Source organism: Bos javanicus, chromosome 21, assembly GCF_032452875.1.
Source record: "Bos javanicus breed banteng chromosome 21, ARS-OSU_banteng_1.0, whole genome shotgun sequence".
Classification (NCBI taxonomy): Eukaryota; Metazoa; Chordata; class Mammalia; order Artiodactyla; family Bovidae; genus Bos; species Bos javanicus.
This window is the reverse complement of record NC_083888.1, coordinates 69,013,245-69,028,704: the sequence shown is the minus strand read 5'-3', so window position 1 is coordinate 69,028,704 and position 15,460 is coordinate 69,013,245. Positions and strand designations below refer to the sequence as shown.

The following is a 15,460-nucleotide window of genomic DNA, read 5'->3' as shown; positions in this document are numbered from 1 at the left end:
CAGGACCCCCAGGAGTGCCCGGCGTGGCCTGGCGTCGGGACCCTGGCCACACCCCTGCACTGTTGCTCCAGGGATGCAAACACACAAGCAGGTCTTCCAAGTGTCCGCATTTATTGAGGGCAGGGGGGGTCTATAAGGGGAGCCCCAGGTGCCTGTGGAGAAAGGCCTGCCATCGGCCTGGAGGACAGCAGCCCAGCGGGCAGCTGGAGATGGGTCTCCAAAACCTGTGCAGAGACACAAGGACAGAGGTGAGTGCAGGTCCAGGGTGCTCTCAGGGCCACTGGGCGGGGCGGGGTGAGGCGTCGGGAAGTACCTGGGTTTACTTGAAAGTGTGGCTCTCGGCTCCGCCGCGCCCAAAGCCTGCAGAGAGGTAGAGGGCAGGTTAGGGGTGGCCAGGGGCTGTGGAGGGCTGGGTCAGGCAAGGTCGTGGGGAGCATACCTTTGGGTCCGAACATGGCCGCGTAGCAGGGGTGGTTGCAGTAGGGCTTGCCTTCATGCTGCAGGGAGAGCGGCCATGAGAGTCTGCCGACCGGCCCTGCCCCTATCCCTCAGCCTCCCCGCTGGCCCCGCCAGGCCCCACCACCGACCTCGGCATGACCCCCGGAGGTCAGCGTCTTCCCACATTTCTCACACTTGAGACAAGGCCGATGCCAGTCCTTCCCCAGGGAAGTCACCCGCTCAGCTGCAGAGGCACAGATGAGACTCCGTGAAACGGGGCACACGCACACGCTCACACCCACGCTCTCCAGACCCCTCTGCCAAGGCCCGCCCACAGCGCCCCGTGGCCCACCCAGGGGCTCAGCGGCACCTGTGCCCCCGCGGGTGGGGCACCTCCAGTCCCCAGACCGTCGCGCCTAACGAGCGGGAGTGGGCGCTGGTCCTCGGGGCGCCCCGAGGGCTTGGGTGGGGCTGGAGGAGGAGGAGGTGGGGGTCTCGGGCAGGACCGGGCCGGGCTCCCAGACTGAGCCCTCCCCCGCCGCTGCACCGGCGACCGCAGTGCTGGGGCGGGAGGGACCTCCCACTTCCTCCTGCCCCCCCACCTCCCCTGGGCTCGGGGGCGCGGGGCGGGAGGCGGCGCCCGGGGTTGCGCCGCCCGGGGCGCGGGTTTCCGCGTCTGTTTCTACTTAACGATGGGAGAAGCGGCCCGAGCCCCGCGTTCCTGCCGACCCGCCGGGGTCCCCGCCCAGGGCGCGCCAGGGAAGGGGCGAGATAGCGGGACCCGGAGACAGGGAGACCCCAGAGTCAGGGAGATTCAGAGACCGGAGACTCAGTGAGACCCGGAGAGAGAGCGGGGCAGAGATGGACGGCGACCAGACGCCGGAGGCCCGAGCGGCACACCAGGCGGCCACCAGCAAGGCTAGGTGTCGCCCCGAGGCGCTGCCCAAGGTCCCCCTGCGCCCTCGGCCCACCCGGGCAGCCCCGCGGGATGGACCCTGGGCCGCGCTTCCGCGTGGGGCTGAGGGGGAAGCCTCAGCTCGAGCCGGGGAGGGCGAGGGTGGGGTGCGCTCACCAAAGTACACCTCTTTGCTGCACTTGGGGCACTTGGGCATGGTGGCGCCGGATCGGGGCAGATGGCCAGGCGGGAGCAGACCGGAGCGCTGGACTGGGTGGGTCGCGCCCGGTCCGCGTCTTTCAAGGACCCCTGGGCTCCGCCCCTTTGGGACACGCCCCCAGCGCCCCGCCCCCCTGAGTCCTGGACTTGGACCCGGAGGCCTCGGATTCCAGCCAACAGGCCAAGAAAGGTCATCTGGTCCACTCTCGCCTTGGGGCAAGACCCGGGCCTGGCCGACGGCAGAGTGCGGTCCGAGGGGGTCCAGGAGGTCGGCGGGCACTCTCGCCGACTGGACTGGGCTGGAACCCCGGAGGAGCCCCGCCCTCGCCCCGGACTCTGGGCGGGGGCTCCCCAGAGCGGGAGAGAGCACCCCACGCGCCCCGCCCCACCCCCGCCTCAGAGTGCTGGAGCCCCGAAGGTAACCGCTATAATGCAGAGAGATGCAAATGAGCGTGTCGTACCTTTCCAGGCCTTTCCCTAGATACAGGGCGGGGGGCACCTACCAGGGCATTCTCAGCCTGGTAGCCCTCCCCCACGAACTGCCCTCCGCCTTCATCACGCGTGGGGCCAGAAGGTTGCCCCGCCCGTCTCCTACCCCCAAGGGACATCCCAGTCTCCACCGAGCCCCGCTTCGGCCCGCCCCTGGATGTCCGTCGGACCGCAGCGGAACTCCCCTGAGATTCCGAGACGGGACATCCCCTCCCAAGGCGGGGACACCCATCAACGGCAGGGCTGGAGATTCTGCGGGATGTCGGGGGTGGGGGGAGTCTGTGCGGCAACGCCCAGGCCTCCGTGGAGCTGCGCGGCGGCGGGGGAGGGGTCCTTATCTCCGCAGGAAGCGCCGAGGGCAGAGGGCGGAGAGGTCCAAGTCCGACGTCCAAGGACGGGGGGGCGGCCGGAGCCTCTCCGGTGCCAGGCGGAGACTGCAGGCCCCACCCGCTCCAGGAATGGGGGAAGGCCAAGGGTGCGGGCGCTGGCGGGCTGCAGGGCCCTAGGCCATCCTCCGCTAACCAGCAGAGGCCTGCGGCCTCATGGCGGGCGTCGGGGGTTGGTGGGGAGGCCGATGGACGGGTTTCCGTTGCCCCTCAGCCCAGGCGGAGGCAGGGAGGCCTGGGTGGGGTCCCCCTGCTCCCCGCCCCGGAGGACACTGCCCTGCCCCACCCTCCTGTCGGTCAGTGTCGCCCAGGGCACCCCCTCTCGCCCTCTGCTGCAGGAGGGGCTACCCTCCCTGTGGACCCTCCACCTCTCTGCTCCACCGTGACCCCTCAAGCCACACCCAGCTCCTGGCTTCAGCAGAGCCTCAGCGCTCAGTCCTCTCCCCATGCCGGCCCCCACCCCGAACCTTCACCAGTGTCCTTGGCTCCCCTCGACACACCCATCCCTCAAAACAAATCGTCATCTCTGGGCCTGACCAGGCCCTGTCCCCACGGAGGGCGCTGGAGAGCATCCTCTGAGAGGCCCTCAGCCCTGAGCGGAGGGAACCCCTCCCCCTCCCCCCCAGCCCCCCCCCCCCCCCCCCGCCTCCCCCACCCCCTGGGCCTGTCGCTGGGAGGAGGGGAGCTACGGCCTCCCCCGCCATCCCGACCCGACCTGCCCTCTGCCCCCCCGCCAGGCCCCGCGGTGGTGGAGCACGCCCCAGCCTCGGGGAGGTCAGCGCTCAGGACCCCATGCTCCCCCACCACTCTGGTCCTCCCTCCTCCCTGGGACCCCCCTCTGAGAGTAGGCCACAGCTCTGCCCCCCACTGGGGCTCCGCAAGCCCTGGGGTCCACAAAGCTCGAGCCCTGCCCTGGAGCCCCAGGTGGCTGGCTGCCTGCTGCCCTCAGGAGCGGTGCCCACCCTCCACTGCAGGAACCACACCAGCCTGCCCTGCCCCGAGCCTCACCACCCTCTCCCCCCGGGCACAGGAGTGCCTCCCCGGTTTCTGGAGCTGTGGCTGCCCACCTGCCCCCACCCAGCCCTTGGTGTCTCCCTGGCTTGTGCCTGGTCTACCAGGCCAGGCCAGGAACAGGAGGGTTGGCCCAGGTTCCCTCCACTCCTGGCTTCATGATCAAGAGAGAAGTGGAAATGAGAGACAGCCAGAGTGGGACGGGCAGACAGACAGACAGGCAGAAGCAGAGAGGGGAGGAAGGGTCGAGACCCCCCGGTGACAGAGAGGGCCGGGTGGGTGGGGGCACCGGGCAGGACCGTCTGGGGAGGTGGGCGTCTGTCACGGCAGACCCTGGGGTCAGGCCACAAATGGTGCGTGCACCGCCCGAGTAGGTGTGCCAGGCGGAGGTCAGCTCCCCCTGCGTGATGAACCCGAGGGAGCAGTGAACGGCTGGCACCCAGGATGCGCACGTGTGTCCAGGGCCTGTGGGCACGTCTGTGTGGGCACACCCATCTGAGTGTCTCGGGGGCTCCGGGGCAGGGGGCCACCCTGAGCTGGGCTCGGCTTCCTTCTGCACACTTGGCCCTGGGGATGACCCCTCCCCCTACTGGACTCCAAGCCCCCCAGACTCTGGGAGTGGGGGAGCAAGAGCCCCCCCTCTTACAAACCAGGGTGATGAGTCTCTTCCTGGCCTGCCCAGCTGTTATTGCCGTTGCCATAGCCACAGCGCAGGCTGGTGTGGGGAGGAGGCCAAGAGGGGCCAAGGCCCATGGGCGTAGCCCTTGGGTTGGTACTTAGCACAGTTTTTCCAGACACGCACACACCACACACACACACTCTCTCTCTCCCTGGAACCCTCCCAAAGCTTCAGCTCCCCCAGCTCCCTATCTGCCTGCCCGTCTGTGAAATTAGGGACCCCCCAAAGCTGCAGTCCTCCAGCACTGGGGAGTGTGCAGGGTGGACAGCTCCCACAGCCTCTAGACTCTCTGGCCAGGCACGGCCCCATTTGAGGCTTCCCTGTGAGGTGCCGGCCAGGCCCTAACAGCCCCTCCAGGAGCAGGCTTCCGGCTTCCATCAGGTCACCTGCCCCAGGAAGCTCTTGGGAGGGGCGGGGCGCTGACCCGGCCCAAGGTCAACCAAACTCAGGACCACTGGGCCAGTTCAAGACCCAGCCCTGCCCTGCCTGGCCCTTTGGGGTCATTAGTGGCGTCTGCTGCACGAACACACGGAAGGCACAGTGAAGCACCAGGCGCATCCCAAGACACGGCACCCCACGCGGGCAGCACCCAGCCCCGCGCTCTCCCTCCCAGCACTGGCCCCAGGGCTGTGGGCATCTGGAGTGTGAGGGACAGAGCGACCAGCACAGCCTCTTGCCCCAGGCTGCTCTGTGCCCAGAATACACCCCCTACACTCTGCCAGCGTGAGGTCACCCAGGGCCCTGAGACCTGGGGGAGGCTGCTGCGGGGTTCTGGCTGCTGGCCAAGGCCACCAGCGCGTGCTCACCCTCTCTGTGCACACGGCCACACCCTCACCCGCTCGTGTTCCACCCAGACGGGAACTAGGTGGGACTCTGCCCCACAGCAGGATTCTGGACAGAGAGGGCAGGCGGGGGCCCCAAGGCGGGCTCACCTGGGCTCCAGGCACTGGGAGAACTTGTGGAGCAAGGCTCGGCCCCAGCGGCCGCTGAGGAGCCTTCCAGGGGAGTTCTGCCCTCGGAGCTACAAAGACGCCCACCCCAGGCCATACACAGTGGCCCTTGCCCCTGGCCTTCGCCAGCCAGTCCTGAAGCCTCCACCCTGCGCCCCAGGCTCTGGGCCCTCCTCAGCATGGACAAGAGTAAGGCTGTCCCCTGCGAGGGCTGGAGGCCGGCAGGGCTGCTCTGGCATTCCTGCACCCAGTGCCCTGCGGCTCCAATGTGTGCTCGGGGACCACTGCTGAGCCCGGGCCAGAGCCGGCTGCCTACCCCCAGAGTCCACCCCTCCCTGCCCTTCCTCCAGGCCAGGCTGAGTCACAGGCACTCAGACATTCCCAAGGCCTATTTTTAGCAGCTTGTCTCCCAGGACCCCCTGTCTGCCCCAAGGTCCTGCCCCAGGTGGCCGTGAGGTGGGGGCGGGGGGGATGGAATCTGTGCTTTCCCAGGAGGGCTCCGACCCTGTCCTCCGGGCCTGAGACCAGCCCAGGCAGGAGAGAGTCCCTCCCCTCCTCTCTTGGAAGCAGGCCCGGGATGCAGAGGGGCTGGGGCACCTGAGCCCGTGAGCCCCCTCAGCCAGCCCTGCCAGGGCCTGCAGCTCGGCTTGTTGAAGTGCCCCTGCCCTCCCTACCCACCCCCGCCCCCCAGGATGAGCCTGGTGCCAGGAATCTCTGTATCCTAGAGCCAAAGGCCATACAGAACGGCCTCAGATTCCAGCCTCGCCAGTCCCGCAGCTGGGCATGTTCACCGCCCCAGACCCACCCCTGCAGCCACTGGGCCCTGAGAAAGTGTGCAGCCCGCACCTGGCCGCCTCTCCCGGCTGTCCTCCCTGGCCCCGCCCCCAGCGGCCCAGGGCCAGGCTCACAGGCACTCGGTGACTTCTTGACCCTCAGCTCCTGGAACCACTACCAGTGCGTTGGTGCTGGAGAAAGGTCATGCCCCCTCCAGGCCTGGAGGGGCTCAGGGAGGCTAGCTGAGCAGGGCGGGATCCCCAGGGAGCCTTCACAGCAGAGGGGCAGCCCAGGGCTGGCACTGGGGGGTCACTGGCCCAGGGGAAGCTGGTGGGGCTGGGAGGGAGAGGGGCTGGGGGATCTAGGGCAGGGGTCAGGGGATTCCGGGACTCAGGAAGTGGGGACAGAGGAAGCTGAAGAGATGCCTGGCGTGGGGGGCAGGGGAAAGAACACCAGCCAGGGCCTGATGGGATGCATGGGGGCTCAGAGGGCCCTGTGGAGGAAGTGGGGAAGACTGGACTGGTGGGAGGGGGTGAGGCTGGGGAGCAGGGTGTCAGAGGAGGCCGGGGTGCCCTGCCCAGCCCTGGGGTTCTGGAGCAGAGAGAGGAGCTTAGATGGCATTTCAGGGCCGCCTCGCTGGCCGGCGGGGTGCCCGAGGAAACACCTGGCTCCCTGGAGCTGGGGTCCCCTAGGGAGCCCCGGCAGCGCGGGGCCCCCGCGGCCCCCACTGGCGGCACCCGGCGACCGCGAGGAGCCCGGCGGGAGCTGCCCCGCCCCGGTTTCCATGACAACCCCAGGGAAACAAACAAGGAGGCTCAGCACTCTCCCGCGAGCAGGAAACGGAACGCGGCCTCCCCGGCCAGACCCCGCGAGTGGGAGGCACTAGCGCCAAGCAGGTTGCCGCCGATCCGCCCTCTGGGGGACCCGGTGCCCCTCACCCTGCCCGCAAGGCGGCAGTCACACAATAGGCGCCCCTCCTCCCGGGTCTGGGGGAAGGGCTCCCAGAAGATCGCGTTTCCCTCGCGTAGTTTCCACTGGAGCTTCACAGAGGAAGAGGGGCCCAGCTGTGCTCTCAGCAGCCCCCACTGGCTGGACGGCAGGAAGTTTCCATCCGGCAAGAGGAGCCCTCGGCAAGGGCGGGCCTGGGGGTGCCCCCAACGACCCCCCCAACCAGGGAGCTTCGGCTTAGCAGGAGGGAGGCGGGAATGGGAAGAGTCGTCCCAGCCGCTCCTCTTGAGTGCACCCCTTACCTCTGCCCGGGGTGAAAGTGGGGGCGCCCCTGGGGTACCTGCACCAGGGCCTCCCACCCCCCGGGGCAGGCCAACCCGCCTTGCACATCCTGGCTGCGTTCCCGGCGCCGGCCAAATCCAAGGAGACACTGCTGCCCACGCTGGACGCCCGGACGGGCCTGGAGGAGGGAGGGCGGCTTGGGATTGCGGACACCGAGCCGGCCGCTCCACCCGAGGGACACGGATGGCTGCTCGAAGGACAATGAGCCCGGCCTGGCTCAGCTGTCTCAACCTGCTTCCTGGAGAATGAGCCAGGGAGGGGCCTGTGCCAGGGGCTGGGGTGCTGAGAGCTGGCCCCGGGGGTGAGGGGGTGGGGGCAAGGCACATATGGAGTCGGCTGCCTACGGTGCCTACAGGCCCAGAGATGACCAGGTCCCGAAGCTCCTGGCTCCGGGAGGGCCAGGCCTCTGGGGATGCGGTACTGCGAGCAGGCCGGCGCACGCGCTGAGCCGTGGAAGGCGGGTCTACCAGGGCTCTGCCCCGGAGCGGAAGAGAAGAGGCGCCCTCTGGCGGGCTGCTAGGGAGCCGCGGATAAAGGGAAGGCAGGAGCGTGGGCGGGAGTCTAGGGGGCTCCTCCGGCTGCTAGGGGTTCCCGGTTGCTAAGGTCAGCCTGAAGAGGCCAGAGGTGACTCCATCAACACGGCAAACCAGATGCAGAAACTCTGTTCAGGCAGGAGCACTAGGCCCTCCAGACAGCCTGCATTCTGTCCCTGGGCTCCCACCTGCCCAGCTGAGAAGGTGAGCTCCCTGGGCAAAGACTGGCACAGATTCTGCCTCAGGTGTCCTGCCCACCCCTCGCCGCTCCTCCCCTGCAGGAGGGGTCGTCTGTCCCTCCCTCCCTCCACCGGGTGCCCTCAGCTCCCCTCCCTCCAGCTCTCTGCTGGACCAAGGCACCGCCTGGTTTTAGTGCCCCTTTCTGGGCACCAGGACCCCAGCCTCCCGCACTCCCCACCTCCCTCTAGTCCTTCCCAAGGGCCCAGCCCCCCACTCGCCTAAACCAGCCCAAACAACATCCTCCCTGCCTGCCACCCATGGGCATCACCCTTGGGCACAGGGCCCCGCCCCCACCTGAAACCGGGCCCAGGCATGCTGGGGGCACTTGCACTGAGCGATGGGCCCTCGGCTGCGAGTCGGCCCCAGAGTTGCAGACACGTGCGCCCTTGACCTTCAGACCTTTTATTGGTAGCAAAAGTCCCAGCACTCAGAGTGTGAGCCACGTGAGGGCGGTGGGCGGGCGCTGGCGAGGCAGGCGGGAGGAACACGGTGAGGGGCGTGGCTGTGGCTGTCACTGGCAAGTGGGGCATAAATAACACTGTGGGCGGGATGGGGGCGGCTCCACCTCAGAAAGGTCACCCAGGCCACAGAGACACCAGGGGCATGTGGGGCCACGAGACCCCGACGTGGGGACACGTGGGGCCAGGACGAAATGGGGCAGCGGGCCGTCGGGGACACACAGGCAGATACACCCGGAGACAGGGACGGGGCAGGGTCCTGGGGTTAGGGCCCTCCCCCAGCTCTCTGGCCCTGGACTTGCAGGTGCAGAGGCGGCCTGGGCAGCGGGCACTCTCCCCACGCAGCCAAGCAGTGGGCCTGGGGTCAGGGACCCGCACAGAGCGGCCCGGGGGCCTACGGCTGAGCTTTGCCTTCAGGGTCCTTGTCATAGATGTAGCTGCCCACGGCTCCCGTGTTCACTCCTGCAGAGAGAGACCGCTTGGTGGAGGAGAGGGCGGGAGGGGGCCCGCGGCCCACACTCCAGCCGACACTCACCCTTGGGTCCGAAGAGTATTCCGTAGCAGGGCTTGTGGCAGTAGGGCTGGCCATCGTGCTAAGGACAGGGTGCGGGTGGTGAGAAGGGGACCACAGACTCCACGCCCACCGCCCCCGGTGGCCTCCTCCACGTCCAGGCGCCCGGCACCCTGAGCCCTCGGTTCCCCAGGTGGACTTGGAGGACGCAGCGCCGCCGCCTCACCAGCGGCAGCGCCGCCGCCGCACCAGCGTCCGTGCGCGGTGCGCGCACCGCGCCAGGCGGGCCTCCAGGGGGCAGCGCGCGCCGCCCCTCCCGGCCCGCAGCTCCCCTCGGGGCCCGCCTGCCCACCCCAGACCGCAGCCCCCGCGGGCCCCCGCCCGCCCCTCCCGGCCCGCCTCTCCCTTCGGGGCCCGCCCGCTCCACCCCAGACCCCCGCCCACCCTCCTCGGGCCCTCGCGTCCCCGGACCCTCATAGCCCTCCTCGGGCCCGCCGCTCGCCCCCCGCGCCGGCCCCCCTCGCCGTCCGGGGCCGCTCGCCTCTCACCTCCGCGTGCCCGCCCGGGGTCAGCGTCTTCCCACAGCGCTCGCAGCGCAGGCACGGCCGGTGCCAGTCCTTGCCCAGAGACGTCACCTTCTCGGCTGGGGAGGGGACAGAGGATGACGCCGGGGCGCCCGGGGAGCCCTCCCAGGCAGGGGCCGGGCGCAGCCACTCACCGAAGTAGACCCTCTTGTTGCAGCGAGGACACATGTTGGGCTCCCCGGTGAACGTGGTGACGCTGGAGGCTGGGGGAGGGGCGGGGTCAGGGTCTGCCGGCGCCGACCCCACCCCTGAGCCACACACTCACCCCGCCCACCTTTGCTGGGCCCCTTCGGGGGGCCGCTGGCTTTCCGCTCCTCAGTTCGGGCCACCGGGACCTCGATGGGGCCGGTGACCTGGGGTTTCTCGGCAGAGGGCTTCTCGTAGATGTAGGAGCCGGCCCCTCCGATGTTCACCCCTGGGTGGGGGCAGGCACTGGACACGGGAGCCCGGGCCCTCCCCACCCCCGCACCTCTCAGCCACCCCCAACTTCCCAGGAAGGCTCCTTCAGCCATGGGGGGCCAGGACCGCATCCCCAGAGGGCCGCAGTGGGGAAGGCAGGGAGAGTGCTTGTCCTTCCAGGAGGGAGGGGACCGCACAGGCAAGGGGAGAAGGGGACCTGGGCCGTCTGAGCTGGGCGGGGTGTCCCCACCGGCCTGGCCCATGGGGGACCCAGTCTCACCTTTGGGTCCAAACAGCGTGGCATAGCAGGGCTTGTGGCAGAAGGGCTTTCCATCATGCTAGGCAGAGGGCAGGGGTTGAGGGCGGGGGTCTGGCCCGGCTCCCCGCCCCCTCCCTGCCTGGGGGAGGCGCTCACCTCGGCATGGCCCCCAGGGGTCAGCGTCTTGCTGCAGTGCTCGCACCTGAGGCAGAATCTGTGCCAGTCTTTGCCCAGGGAGCTCACCTTCTCAGCTGGGCAGGAGGGCAGTGTCAGCACCGCGCCCCCAGCCCCCATGCTCAGCCCCCGCTGCCCCCAGGTCCCAGGCAGCCTTGGCATCTGGGTCCCCTTCACCCCCCAGGAGCCATGTGGCCGCCCCCACTATCTGCTCCTCATCACCCTGGGTCACTGCTTGGACCAGGCGACCTGGACGGGCTTCCAGCTCAAACCTGCCCCTCCCTGACACATGCCGCACACACCTGCCCCTCACACGGCCCCAGACCCTCCAGGAGGGCCCTACAGGAGCTGGCAGAGCCTCAGCCTGGCTGATGGCAGTAGCGTCAAGCCTCCAGATCCCCGGTGGAGAGGCCAGTCCCTGTGGCCCCCCAGGGGACAGGGCAGGGCGCTGGCTGTCCATATTTGGCCTCCTCACCCTAAGCTGCGAGAGCACCGCCCCTCCTGCCTCCGGCTTTGGCGCCCAAGGTCTGAGACCAGCTGCTAAGGGTCATGTCGGGGGCCCTCCCTGCCCCCTGCCTCCCCCTACTCCAGGGCTGCTGGGCCGTCTCCCGATGGACGGAAGCTGGGGCTTCCCCAGGGAAGCACAGCAGGAAAGGGGCGGAGGACGGGGCAGGAAGCCGCTGGAGCTGAGCTGGAATCCTCCCGACTGGAAGGGGCCTGGCCAGAGGAAAGGGGAGGAGAGGGGTGGGTGGGCTGGGGCCCCTCCGCTCGGGCAGGACTGGCCAGGGAGCGGGGACTCCTTCCCAGAGTGGCCCCTGCTTGGGCCAGGCCTCCCCCAGGGCACCAGCAGGGCGGGGAGCAGGAGCCGGGCCAGCACACCCCCAGGCCCAGGCGGCCTGGGAGGCTCCTGGAGGGCAGCTTGTGCTCCTGGTGGCTCAGGTTCGGGGCTTGGAGTTCTGGCTCCAGTGACCCTGGTGGCACCTGCTGGCCTGGCCAGGGGCAGCCTCTGGGACCCCCACCCACCATCCCCTTCCCAGGGGCACCACAGGCTTATAGATCTTTCTGGCCACTCCACCCTAGGAGGCTAGGGCTCAGACTGGCCAGGCCTCCTGCAGGTCCATGCCAGGGCAGACAGGAGCTGGCTGAGCCCAAGGCAGGCTCAGATCCCATGCCAGACTGGCATCCTCTCCCAGCTCTCCCGCTGGCCAGCGGTTGCCGAGGCAGCTGCGGTTCAGGGCAGCCAGAACCATGCTGCTCTGGCTAGCTGTTAGGCTGTGGCCACTGAGGGGCAGGGGAATGACCCTCGGACCCACCGGGCAGGTCAATGGCCACACGTTACCAGCCCACGTTGGGAAGGCAGAATCGACTGAGTCTAATGGCTTGGAAAGGAACCAGCTCCCACCCAGCTGCCGTGGTCGGGGACGCAAAGACTTGGCATCCTGAGGTCACCGCGGGGTGCCCTGGCCCGGCTCCTCCGTGCACCCACTGGGGTGCAGCCGGACTCGGGGTGGCAGCCTCCTGGCCCCGCCCCTTCCTCCACCAGGGCCTCCAGACCAGGAGAGAAGCCAGCCTTTGTTTTCTGCTGGGAGCCAGCAGCCGCCCAAGCAGGCAGAAGCGCTTTTCCGGGTTGTCCACGGGACTGTCGGCCCGTCCCTGAGCTGGCCTGGCCCGGAGTAAAGATGTGGGCAGCGGGGCTGGCAGGACAACCCTGGGGCTGGCCCCTACCCTGAGCCTTACAGGGATGAGTCCTGTCCGAATGGGGACCGAGGGCTGGGCGGGCTCCCCAGCAGGCAGCCGGAAGCTCCGCGGCCTCCAGCCAGGCCAGAAGCACTCCAGGCCAAATCCGGTCCCTCCCCTCTGGGAACAGCAAACAACGGCCTGCGCCTCCTCCTCCCACCCGTCCGCAGGGAAACCAAGGGGCCATCTTCACCTCGGCCAGTCCCCACCTCAGACCCAGGCCACTGCCCCAAGGATGACGAGAGAAGGGTCTTCTCTCTGTCCCTGTCTCTCCTGCTCTTCTGACTTGTGCCACTGTCTGTCTGTGCGGGAGTTGGTGGGAGGCTTAGTGGGCAGGGACCCTGGCAAAGTTGGGGAGAGGACCAGCCAGGGTGAGGGAGAGTGGGGGAGTGAGCCAGACACCAGGTTAGGAGTGCCAGCGAGTGGTGCGCCCATGGGAGGCAGTCTCTGCCAACCCAGGGGGCTTCCAGGCAGAGACAGGCTCTCCTCCCCACTCTCTCCTCCCGGATGCCACTGTTCTGACCTTGAGGAGGTAGGGGGCCTGGCCACCTGGGTTCCAGCGCCCTCTCCTGCTTGTGAGGGTTCGTTCCTCACCCCAACCGCAGGAGAGTCCAGGGGGAACTTGCGCCAAGAAAAGGAGCGTGTCGGAACGCGTAAGAGGTGGAGGCCAAGGTCGCCCCCGCATGGGCTGAATCCAGACAGAGCCTAGACCTGGCCCAGCGTGGGCAGAGGTCGGGGCTGGGGTTGAGGGTCATGAAGCCAGCCGGCCCGGCCACATGTCCGTGGGTGGCGCGACTGGGGTCCGAGCGAAAGGGCAGAGAAAGGCGGGAGCGCGCTGGAAGCGTGCAGAGCTTGCTGCTGCGCCCGACCCCGCCCCGCTGGGCACAGCCAGGCAGGACCGCGATCGGCCCGCGAGCGCAGAGCGCTCCCCCAAGCCCGGCCGCTTTCTGGAGGGTCCACGCGCCCCCGCCCGCCAGGCCTCGGGCCCCCGCCTCGCCCCCATCGGCTACTTCGGGGGTTCGGGCGTGGCCGCCCCCAGCTCGTCGCCGCTCCACCCTCCGGCCGCACCCGCGTGGGCAGCGGACGAGCCGGATCCGGGCCGGGCATCCTGGGGTGGCGGCCGGGCGCTGGCCGACGAGCGCGGGGGGCTCGCGGCTCTGCAGCGGGGAGCTGACCCCAAGGGCGGCCGGGCCCGGGCACTCACCGAAGTACACGGTCTTGTCGCACTTGGGGCACTTGGAGGCCATGGTCCGTACGCCCAGTCGCCCCGCGTTCTCCGCGCGCGCCCGTCTCCCCGCCGCAGCCGCTGCCTCCGCCGCGCCCGCCCCGCCCGCCCGGCTGTCCGCTCGCCCATTGGCCTGCGGCCGGGGCGGGGCGTCGGGAGCCCGCCCCCGGGGTCTGGCCGCCCGGGACGCCGCGGGGGCAGGGGCGCACCTGCCGGGGCGGACTGGGGGCTACGGGACCCGCCTGGCGCCCCCTGGCCTCCGTCGCAGGGTGGCCTCTACCGGGCCCGCTCGGTCCTCGCCTGTTTCCATGGCAACTTCGGGGCAACCGGCTGGGCCGCGGGTGGGGCTGGGACTCCGCGGCCCCCTGACGGCGGGCGTCCTGGCCAGCGGGGCCTCGGCCCGGAAGGGCGGCGTCGGGACACGCAGACTGACGCCCCGACGGCGCAGCAGCCCGCCCTGCCCGGTGCTGGCGTCCGGGTCCCCAGAGGACCCCACCCCACCCTGCTGCGTGCCGCCGCCCTCTTCCCTTTGTTGCTCGGTTTCTATAGCAACGGCCTCGCTCTGGGACAGGAGCGGGATTCGGGCGGGAGCGCCACCCGGGCCAGGCCGGGTCCCGGCCCCGCCTAGCACTGTCAGTGGTGCTGGAGCCTCAGCGGGTGGAGGGCAGGGCCTCCGCCACTTCCAAAAACAGCGCGAGAGAAACTGCTGGAAGGGGATGAGGGAGAGGGTGCCTGGCAGCGAGGGGGCCCGCCGTGTGTACTGCAGGCTCTGAAGGCGCCCTCCCCAAGCTCTCCCACCCGAGGGCGATGGCGGGGGAGCCGGGAGGCAGAAGGCGTGGGGCCCCTAGGGTGCCCCCTCTGCGGGCGCAGCGGCCACGTGGGCAGACGCTGCCACCTGCATTCCATGCCATTCCGCCCTGGATGCCCGCCCCATCTCTCCTCCAGACCCAGTAGCATCGGGCCCAGGGCCTCTGACCTCGGCCTGTTGGCCCCAGAGCCTCCTGGAGGGCTGGGGAACTAGAGATCTGCCAGCGGTCAGGGCCTCTCCCCAGGGGGCCTCCAGCCCCTCCCAGCAGGACTGCCTGGCCTCTCCCACCCCTCCCTGCCTCTGCCTGGTGCCATGCAGAACCTGCCCGAGCCCCAGGGTCTGGGGACCCGGAGGTCAAGGCGGCCATCTCCCAAGGGCTCTTTCCTGGGCCTCCATTCCGGCTGAGCCTCAGGTCTGGCAGATGGACAGACGCCTAAGCCCAGATGACTGGATCCAGTCTGGGCAGCAGGCTCCAGCTCCCTCACCCCCTGCCCTGTGTCTCTGAGGCTCTTTGCTGGACACCAGGTCCCCCCACACCCAGTTCCTCTCCCTGGCGGCGTCCAGGGCCTGCTTCTGGCCCCTGGTGCCAGTGTGTTCAGAGTGGGTGAGGGAGCTGGTCTCGCAGGGCAGTTTCACAGCAGCCCCCCATCTGAGGCACCCCGAGGTGCTTCCCCTCCTCCCTGAGGCGCCCCCACCTCCCTGAGGCGCCCCCTCTCCTCTCTGAGGTGCCCCTCACCTCCCTGAGGTGCCCCCCTCCTCCCTGAGGTAACCCCCCCCTGAGGTGCCCCCACCCCCCACACCCTTCAGCCACTGCCATTTCCATGAGTGAGGACAAGAGCCCTCAAGCTGCTGACCAGTGGGGAGGCGCCCTCTCCCTGCATTCAGCTCTGGCCCTGAGCCAGCCAGGGTGGAGACTGGAGAGGAGGCCTCCGCGGGCCCCCTGTTGGGCTAGGTGGCCCGCAGGTCAGCCCCCCAGCCGCTCCTGGCTCAGGCTGGGTGTCCGGTGTCTCTGAATAATTCATGGGCCCCCACTTGGCACTCCTTGCCAAGTGCTCTGAGCCTGGGAGCCCCCCGGACCCCAGGATATCAGCCTGTGTGACTCCACCCCACCCTGAAATTTGCAGGACTGCTGTCGAGGGCAGGCTGGCTGGGCACAGGAGCCCTCTCAAGGAAGCTACCTGTGGGCCCCAGCCCTGCTTGGAGAGAGGGGGTGGAGCCAAGGAATGGCATTCCGCCCTGGCAGAGGCCCTGGGCAGGGGTGGGTGGCGCGGGCACCCTGCCTCCCAGCTGCAAGGCTTGGGCTGATGCGCTGGGCTGTGCGGGGCCAGCTGGGAAGGGGCACTGATCAGTGGACACAGAGCCCCATGTCAGAGCTAGAGGTTGGGACAGGCATGGGCCATG

The 15,460-nt window shown here is 69.4% G+C and overlaps 2 protein-coding genes across 3 annotated transcripts; both read right to left on the bottom strand.

Annotated features, from left to right (window-relative positions):
• Positions 1-92: 92 nt before the first annotated feature.
• LOC133234685 (cysteine-rich protein 1) lies at positions 93-8,434 on the bottom strand. Of its 2 annotated transcripts, XM_061395596.1 has the most exons (5): positions 1,511-1,651; positions 588-682; positions 440-497; positions 314-360; positions 93-224 (listed from the first exon to the last, which is right to left on the bottom strand). In XM_061395596.1, the coding sequence occupies exons 1-4, from the start codon at positions 1,548-1,550 to the stop codon at positions 320-322; spliced, it is 234 nt and encodes a 77-aa protein (XP_061251580.1). In that variant the 5' UTR covers positions 1,551-1,651; the 3' UTR covers positions 93-224; positions 314-319. The 2 variants fall into 2 exon arrangements, with proteins under 2 accessions (XP_061251580.1, XP_061251579.1); XM_061395595.1 differs by lacking the exons at positions 93-224; positions 314-360; positions 440-497; positions 1,511-1,651 and adding exons at positions 7,171-7,249; positions 8,199-8,434 and having other exon boundaries at positions 595-682.
• Positions 8,291-13,357, bottom strand: CRIP2 (cysteine rich protein 2). The gene is made up of 8 exons (XM_061395591.1): positions 13,231-13,357; positions 10,272-10,366; positions 10,137-10,194; positions 9,732-9,872; positions 9,592-9,660; positions 9,422-9,516; positions 8,898-8,955; positions 8,291-8,824 (listed from the first exon to the last, which is right to left on the bottom strand). The coding sequence occupies exons 1-8, from the start codon at positions 13,271-13,273 to the stop codon at positions 8,757-8,759; spliced, it is 627 nt and encodes a 208-aa protein (XP_061251575.1). The 5' UTR covers positions 13,274-13,357; the 3' UTR covers positions 8,291-8,756.
• Positions 13,358-15,460: the final 2,103 nt, after the last annotated feature.